The sequence below is a fragment of the Sceloporus undulatus genome, chromosome 3 (assembly GCF_019175285.1).
Source record: "Sceloporus undulatus isolate JIND9_A2432 ecotype Alabama chromosome 3, SceUnd_v1.1, whole genome shotgun sequence".
Lineage (NCBI taxonomy): Eukaryota > Metazoa > Chordata > Lepidosauria > Squamata > Phrynosomatidae > Sceloporus > Sceloporus undulatus.
The window spans coordinates 155,423,303-155,432,861 of record NC_056524.1 but is presented as its reverse complement, the minus strand read 5'-3'; the positions used below and the strand labels follow the sequence as shown (position 1 = coordinate 155,432,861).

The 9,559-nt window shown below is 39.2% G+C and overlaps 1 protein-coding gene across 1 annotated transcript in view; it reads right to left on the bottom strand.

Moving 5' to 3' along the window:
• The window catches only part of BMS1 (BMS1 ribosome biogenesis factor), a 57,438-nt gene that overhangs the window by 4,522 nt on the left and 43,357 nt on the right, over nt 1-9,559 (bottom strand). The window contains 8 exon segments of the mRNA XM_042459864.1: nt 693-815; nt 2,768-2,826; nt 4,717-4,897; nt 5,573-5,761; nt 6,591-6,764; nt 7,331-7,407; nt 8,137-8,218; nt 9,154-9,308. Coding sequence (XP_042315798.1) covers nt 693-815; nt 2,768-2,826; nt 4,717-4,897; nt 5,573-5,761; nt 6,591-6,764; nt 7,331-7,407; nt 8,137-8,218; nt 9,154-9,308 — 1,040 coding nt within the window.

Genomic DNA, 9,559 nt, shown 5'->3' with positions numbered 1-9,559 from the left:
ATAATAATAATAATAATAATAATAATAATAATAATAATAATAATAATAATCCTTTATTTATAAAGCGCTGTAAATTTAGAATTATAAACCTTGATAGAATTATAAACCTTGTAGATGTAGAATTATAAACCCTGATAGGACTATCCTTAACACATTATTCCAGTTGTCCAAACATATGGAGTTAATTCACAGAATTAAACCTAGAATTTGAAGTTTAATGAGGAAAGTACAGCTGCTAAATCCTGTAATACAACGCTTTGAAGATACAGTTGGCCCTCCATATGCACAGATTCTTTATCCATGGATTCACAGTGTGTGTGTGTGTGTGTGTGTGTGTGTGTGTGTGTGTGTATATATATATATATATATATATATATATATATCAAGAAGCAAACCTTGAATTTGCACTTTTATAAAGGTCACAGTTTTAGTATCCATTGTATTTAATGGGACTTGAGCATCCATGGATTTTGATATCCACAAGGGATCCTGACACCAAACTCCAGCAGATACCAAGGGCCTACTGTACATATAAATATGAATATGCTAATTTGAAAGCCTTTCATAAATATAGTGGTATACTGCCAATATTTTATTGGAACTTGTTTAAGAAACTTTTTTTTACCAAAATGAAATTCTCACAGAGATTGCATAACACATACAAACAAAAACATTATTTCTCAAACACATACCTTGATAAACGCTGTATTCTTGTAAATTTTAAATGGGAAACCAGTTAACTTTAATTTCTTCACAACTTTTATAGATTTATCTAAGTCCAGCACAACTCCAGTGGCAGCTATCCGAAAATCAGGCTGAAATATATCAAAGTACAGGCATGTTTATATTAACACACACACACTTTTCAGAACTAAGTTTGAAAATGTCAGACTTAAAGTTTTACTTTTACTTTCAGTTTACCCGTTTTGACCTTGTGCATACTGGGGTTATTATTCTATGCCTTCAAATTGCTCCCAACTTATGGTTACCCTAAGGTGAACTTGTCATGGGGTTTTCTTGGTAGGATTTGTGGGAGGTTTACCTTCACTTCCCTCTGAGGCTGAGAGAGTGTGACTTGCCATAGATCACCCGATGGGTTTCAATGGCGGGTCTCCAGAGCTGTTTTCCACCACTCAAACTACTATACCACAATGGCTCAGGGATTCATACTGTAATTTAAAGAAATGGTTCTCAGCCTGTAGGTCCACAGATGTTACTGCTATACCACACCCACATCCTCTTATCAGTGGCTATACTGGCTAGACATCAAGGAACGTAAGTCCAGAAACACCTGTGGACCAAAGGTTGGAAACCTCCTTCTTATTTTATTTATCTTATCATTCCATTTTTAAACCACATACGAAGCAGAGTTCTGTGGGCAGTGTACTATCTGCTAAAATGCAAATTGCAACTATAAAACAAAGCAATGACTAAAGACAACAACTGTAAAACCAAACTAAAATTGGCAGAATAAAGACATGAGAGAGCCACCAATTGCATACTGGACCCATGCCCTTCTAGCTCTTAAAAGCTGCCCAAAAGGGACTGCTGGAGATGATGAATACATGAAGATAATATTGGTCACCTTCACAGATAATCTACACAGGAAAATAGACTGGTGGAGTGTGTTCTTATTGGTTCTGCTGGATCTCTTAGCGCCTTTTGATGCCACTGATTATGGTATTCTTCTGGGTTGCCTCTCTGGAATGGGACTCAAGAACACTGTTCTGAAGAGGTATTGATCCTTCTTGGAGGTGTAGACTTAGAAGGTGGTGCTGGAGGAATCCTGTTTAACACCTGTCCATTGATTTGTGGTTTTCCTCAGGGCTCAGTTCTGTCACTCATGTTATTTAATATTTACATGAAACTGCTGGGAGAAGTCATCCAGATTTTTGGGTTCAGTGTCACCTGTACACTGATGATAATCAACACTGTATCTCCTTTGCATCTGATTCCAAGGAAGCTGTTTCTATACTAAACCAGTCTCTGCCATCATTAAAGGATTGTATGAGGGTGTACTAACTGAAACTTAATCCAGGCAAGACGGGGGTGCTCCTGGTTAGCTGCAAGTTGTAATCAGGGGATTCCATCTGCACTAAGTGGGGCTACCCTCCCCCTGAATGCTAAGGTTTGCAGCTTGAGTGTGCACCTGGTCTTGGAACCGCATACCTAGATTTTGGCTATGGCCAGGAGTGCATTTGCACAGTTAGAACTAGTGTGCCAGTTGTGCCTGTTCCTTGAAAAGTCAGATCTGGCTATGGTGACATATGCCTTGATTACATTCAATTTGGACAACTGTAATATGCTCAGCATGGGGCTGCTTTTAGAAGCTGTTTGAAAACTTCAGCGAGTCCAAAATACTGCAGCCAGACTGTTGAATGGGGCTGGTTACAGGGAACATATAACTTCCCTGTTGAAACAGCTTCACTGGTTAACATTTCTAGGTAGAATTCAAAGTATTGGTTTTGACCTTTAAAGCACTACACAGTTTGGGTTCAGATTACCTGAAAGACCATGATCTTCCTACACAAGTCATACAAATTGGCAAAGTGATGTAAAGAGCAAAAACACATGCTAGCAGAGCAGCAGACAGGAAAAGGAGCACCCTTCCAGCAGTTGCTCCTCTTAGTTGGGATCCTGAAAAGCTTTTATTTTTCCTGCCTATCAGAATGAGTGGGAGGAACAAGCCAATCAGAGGATATTCCTCCTTTCTCTACTTGGAAGCAGTCATGAAGTGATAGGAAACTGTTTACAGTAAAATACTTACAGTTGCATCACCGACTGACTGGATTGCCAAACATCCTGTCCCTTGTGGCGTGATAGGACCTGCAAAGAAGCAAATATTGACCAAGATCTTGAAGATAAGACTCAACAGTGTACCTTTTGTTGGGAAAAAATTGAGAAAGTATGCAAATAAGAATGTTCAAAATGGGATGACTCCCTTTAACATGATAGAAAAAGTTTAATTTATCAAATGGCTGCATAAGTAAACATCAAGGAATATGGGTGTTATTCAAGGTTTAAAAACATATACAGACTATTCCATCAGACTGTAAACATATTACAGTATGTTAAGGGAAGTCTAGGAAAGCCAGGATGATACAGTGGTTTGAGTGCTGGACCATGATTCTGGAGACAAGGGTCTGAATCTCTGCTCAATCATGGAAACCCACTTTGAGACCTTGGGACAGATGCATTATCTGAGCCTCAAAGGAAGACTAAAGCAAATCCTCTGAACACATCTTGCCAATAAAAACCCCATGATAAGTCCACCTTGTGTGTGAATATATGTTTATGTGAAGGAAGAGACTCCTCCCTCCATAACTGTCATCCTTCAGCCTGTGAGGGAGTTCACCAGGCAGGCCCAGCTCCATCAGGGCTAGCCTGAAGGAAGAGACTCCTCCCTCCATAACTGTCATCTTCTGGCCTGCAAGGGAGTTGACCAGGCAGACCCAGCTCCACCAGGGCTTTCCTGAAGAAGACAAGCCCTCCCTCCAGTCCATCTGCCTTGGTCCAGGCCTCAGAAGGAGGGAAGAACCACTGGACCTCATCCCCTTTCCCACCACCATTCCCTTCTCCTTTTGTGTCATGTCTTTTAGATTGTAAGCCTGAGGACAGGGAACCGTCTAATTAAAAATAATAATTGTACGCCGTTCTGAGAGCCATTAGGGCTGAAGGGCGGGGTATAAATACCATAATAAATAAAAAATAAATAAAAATATGTGTAAGTCACTTGTTGACTTATGGTGACACCATGAATTTTAAAGCATTTTCTTAGGCAAGGATTACTCAGAAGTGATTTTACTAGTAAGTCAGAAATAACTTGAAGACACAACAAGAACAACAACAGAGCAAGTCGTTTCCTGAGATTAATTTTAGTTCTTGTTTTGGAAAGGAGGAGGAGTGACTTTATGTATGAGGATATTTCACATGTATATAGTTTGCCTGGCGCCTCACTTTAAAACTATTTGCCAATACTGTATTCATCTTCAGTACCAGAGAATTGTCATTTTGGGTGCTCTGACTGCTATCCCTTGCTCTAAACACTTACCAACAAGCAATCAAAGACCCTGTACAGACAGGCCAAATAAAAGCTGCTTCAGGTCACTTTGGAGGTATGCTGTTTAAATGATGCATGCGTCCTAAGAGTCCAGAAGCCATGCCAAAGCCACACGCCAGTTCTAAGGACTGGAGCATGGCTTTGGCGTGGCTTCCAGACTTTTAGGATGCATGCATCATTTAAACAGCATACCTCCAAAGTGACCCGAAGCAGCTTTATTTTGGCCTGTCTGTATGGGGCACTAACTCTGTATCTTATGTGCACAAGATGTTGACTGCACTGTATCAGCCCAGTGACAATAAGACCAATTATGTAAACTAGCTGGTTCATAAATGCTTGGTGATAAAACAGTCCTGCTTCCTAACAGAGATCAGAACAGCTTTCAGATCCTTCCCAGACCTACAGATTTGATCAATGTCTCTACCTTTTACGTAGTATTTCCATGCTAACTTAACGACAGGAATGAAGACCTTTTGATTCTTTACTTATTTTGGATAAGAACTTCCATGATCCTCTACTACTAGCTATACTGGCCAAGCTGAGGTTTCTAGAAGCTGAGTTCAAAACAGAGGAAAGGGGTTCCTGTTTAAAGACAGCTTTATAAGAGATTACTATTGTTTTTCTGAAGATAGGAATTTGTAGGAGTTTGCTCTTACCCCAAAAAGTTGTCCCACAATGCATATGTTGTGGTGTATACTTAAGTAGTCTGTGACGACCATTATGGTCTTCAATGTAGTACATAGGGATGGTCTGAAACCGCCTCCAGCCTAATGAAAATATCAGGGGATCGCGAGTCTTGAGTATTTTCTTATACCAACGATGCTTCTTCAGGCGCATCTGAGGAAAAGCAAGAAACAGTGGTATGTTTTCACAAAAGCAAACCACATAATTAATATCAGTTAGTTTAGCAGTCCCTGCATTTGCTAAATATAAAGGTATCAATGAAATCCTGAAGGTTTGCTAGCCACTGGCTCAAGAATAATAACAGGTACATGTGGTATGACTGCGCTTCTAAACAGAAAAACTGGAAACACACTAAGCCACAAGGATCTAGGAAATGCAGAATTTTTTTTCACAACTTTCATCCCAAACAGATGCTTAAAGGGTTGCCCCCTTCCCCATCAGTGAGTGGAAAGCTGACAACAAGTTTGAACAAAAAGGCTAATCTTACCTAGAATAAATTCATTGCTGAGAGGTCAGTCAATGCTTCTATAAATTCCCTGAGTCAATAAGTCGAGTCTAGTAGGTACTAACAATGACGTTTAGGTCACTGTTTTGCAAATTCTTACATAAGCACTAACTAAGAACTTGTACAGTATTTTAATAGGTGTGTTCTACAGCAGGTTTGTAAAGATCAGGCTTGGTCAGGGCACAGTTTTATGAAAGCATCTCATGCACTCATTTCAGAGGTTTAAAACCAAATAAAAAGAACAACAGGAGGTTTATATATACAAGCAAGTTATGTGCAAGAACATCCTGTGCCATACTTTTAACAAACAGCAGTCTCCCTACCTGAACATATCCCACATTTCCTTCAGTGTTTCCCAGGCCACCCAGGATAAGTGGATAGTGTGGATCAAAATTCAGCACCAGTTCACAAGGGACATTCTCAAGTTCTACCCGGATATACATTCCAGGCCGAAAGCCTTCATATTGAATTCTGGTCTCATCATCTTGATCTTCAAATTCAGCCCTGTTAAGCTATGTCCAGTTCAGGGAACCAAAGAAAGAAAGAAGTAAATTAAAAACAAGGAAGTAAAGCAATTGTCCCCCACTCAGATAATCAACATTTTTGATCAGTCACCTACCCATCATGCTATGCAGATGAATATAATGGCAGGAAGCTGGAGAGAAATAATGGGGCACTTGACAAAACACACTTCCTGCAATGATGCTCTGCATCCTGGTCAGATGCCATGTTAAAAGAAGCTGAGAAATTCACAATGACAGCATTTTGCCTCTACAGAATTCTTACTGCTTCTGCCCAATTAGAAGATGCAAGGCCAGGAATTAAATATACAGAATCCAGCCAGCAGAGCAAACTCAGAACATTGGGGAAACACTGCTAATAAGAAACTTCAGATTTCCCTCAATTTTTAGATTGAGAGGAAAAGAATTTGCCTTTGTACTTATTGGACTGTCTGCACCATGTATGCACCTAATAAAATCTGAGCAAAACTCTCAAATGGTTGCTTTTTTACTACTGCATCACGACATTATCATCTTATACATAGTCTATTTCTCACTATCACCTAGACAGATTTTTCTTCAACAGAGTTCCACCACTGCATAGCCTCCACAAGTACTTCAAATGTTTTTAAAAGACTATGATTCTCCAAGTACTTATTAATGCACAGGAAATGTCCATTCTCTTATCATAGAGTTCAAACTACTTCATATACATTGGCTTACAATCCTCATGACAAATGAGTGTTGAAGATGAGACACAGTAGTTAGCCCTTAACAAGGTAGAAACGGTGAGATTCAAACTAGAGATCTTTCAGTATTCTGTTGAGTATGACATTTATACCTGAGCTTGTTTCTGCATCTCCCCTTTTAGATCATCAAAGTACGTGGCATCCCCCTCATCATATTCAGTATCAAACATTTCTTTCAATTTACGTTTCTTATCCATGCGCTTTTTCTTTTCCTCTTCTTCTTCAACAATTTTGGTATCTTCTTCTTTTTCTTCTGCACTTTCTCCCTAAGAGAAGAGGGAGGTATTTTCTTATCTCAGCCTTTTATAAAATAACCACTAGCCATGGGTTGTGTGATGGCCTTGCACAGTGTAATTGAAATTTCTGCTATGCAGCACCACTACCTTTATGCAAAGAAAGGCGATTCCCCCCCCAAAGAGGAGGCGGGAACATAAACAAATAAAGCCATGTTTTTGGCAGCAGAGAATGAGTTATCTGTACTGAAGCAAAAACATACACGAGTCACATCATATTCTATACACAACACTAAATGAACAGCAAGAAAGGCTAGCTGAAGCTCGATGTTATGCATGCAACAAAACTCAGTGAGAATGAAAATGCCCTCAGTAAGGGCTGTTCGACAGTGGAACACACTCCCTCAGAGTGTGGTGGAGTCTCCTTCCTTAGGTCTTTAAACAGAAGCTGGATGGACATCTGTCAGGGATGCTTTGATTGTGATTTCCTGCATGGCAGGGGGTTGGACTGGATGGCCCTTGAGGTCTCTTCCATACTTGTAGTGCTGCATCTTGGTTAAGCAAGTAATCTTTGACAATCATATGTATTTTCCTCAAACCTCGTCTCCTTGATCAGCTGGTTTTCCTTTGTGTACTGTTCCAGTTTCAAGGTCTTCAAAATCACCATATAACTCTTCTGTAAAAGGCAGCAAACAAAAACATTAATATTTTCAATTTAGTCTTCTTGTACAGTCATCTGACATTATACAACCAGAAAACTCTAAATCATGCATGCTTTTGAGTCCTATCACTTACTTAGATTGGTTATGTGTCCTTCCTTCTAGGCTGAGTGGGTTTTGGTAATATACAAATTAAAAACATACTAATTTTGTAAAAAAATAAATAAATACATAATGCCATAACTTACAGAAACTATATGAAGCCTCTTTTCCAACCTCCTCTAAATTCTCATCCCTCATTAAAAACAAGGAAATGCATGTATTGCCATCACCCAACCAAGGAATCCCAGTCATCCTCAGATCCTATTCCTTCTTAACCAGAGAAATATATCAAACAAAAATCTTCTCTCAGTTACTGCTGTTCTCCTAAACAAAGCAGCTCTAACCAAATCCCAAAGTTGCTCCTAAATGAGGAACTGATCATTTTCTCTCCTTCCTTACTCATATTTGCATGAGACTCTAGTTCACTAATGATAGACTCAGACCAGTTTCAGGATGTACAATCTTCTTTGACACATCCTGAAACACTCCCTCTCCTTTCTACATCAGATTCATTGGACATTTCCAGCACCTTCTATTCCTGATCTTCTCTCTTCAAAGCAGCTTCACTCACAATACAATATTACAAAAGAACCATCACTGCAGCTATCAGATGACTAACCAGCAAATAAAAGTTTGCAATTTACCATCTTCTTTCAGTAGTTTTGCTGCATCTTTATCAGCTTCCCAATTTCCAGTCACAAAACAGTCTCTGATACTGTTCCTAACCTGAAAATAGGGTAGAGTACCAGGTTTATTAGATAAAAAGGGGGAAAAGGAGGGGAGAAATCTAACACCATAAACATAATATTTTAAATATAAACATACATATAGATATTTGTGTGTCATACATATGTATATTTACATTTATATGTTACAAATTCATACTAGAGATGACTATCAATGTAGCCTGAAAAACCCACAACACAGAAAAAAACTATCAATGTAAGCACTGTAAATTACACTGATCTCAGATAGCCACACTAAACATTTGAACTATTTTCAAATCATTTGCTGCAGCCAATCCACAGCTTTCTGAAGGAAGTAAAAAGAACATTTTATCTGTTGCCGTTTTTCCTGCAAGCAAGGGCTTACAGGGTCAATAGAACTGGCTCAGCTCAGCATTTAAGTGAGGGGTTTAGCTAGCCTGTTGTGTCTCAATATGGTTTTTTCTTCTTCTTTCAGTTTTCTTAAGTGTTTACAACCATAAATCCTGTTTACATGTACCTGCAACTCCAGTACAGCTTGCTCTTCCCTGTAAAATATGCCCTCCCACCTGTTCTTTTTATTTGACATGGTCATGCACTGCCAGCTATCTTCACTCTAATTCTGATGCAACATCAATTAATTCTCCCTTTTCCAAACCCAAGACACAACTCTGTTCTTTTCTCCAGTAAGATCAACAATTCCTGGAGATCTCTGATTTCAAGAACTAGTACATTCAGTGTCTATCACCAGCACCCCTCTCCTCCCAACCTTCACTGCTTCCAGCAACTAGCACAAAAAGGATTATATCTGTACAGTATTCCTAAACATCTGCATTCTGGAACAGCTCGTTGTAATTATTCCTTTACTTGCTTGAGCTCTGTGAGGATCACAAGGTGACCACCCTACAATATACAGTTCTCAGAACAATGTAAGCAAGGCATTTCAAGTAGAAGCACCTCATCCAAGTCCCAGTCTTGTGGCGCTTCAACAGGGAATTTGGAGCAATCAAGGGCATCAGCTTTTCGTTTTGATTCTTTGTCAGGACGGCTAACATGGAACAATCCTCCAAGTTCTTCATTTTCTTCTTCTTCATTTCCCTCATCCTCAACCACTGAATAAAAACAAGAAATTTTAGCTATAATAAAGTTTTATGTGCTTCAGTTCTCCACGAAACAGTCGTTCATCATCTGTCCGCCCCCTCATTCCAGTCATGGAACACTTATAGCTATTTTATAAAGATGTACATCTAAGAACTCATGATCCACAAGACCATTATCAGAGTTGGTAGCTTCTTATCCTCCAGTACGAAAGCAACACTGGAATTCAAGAAAATTCCTAAAATTTTTCAAAACCTGCCACCAT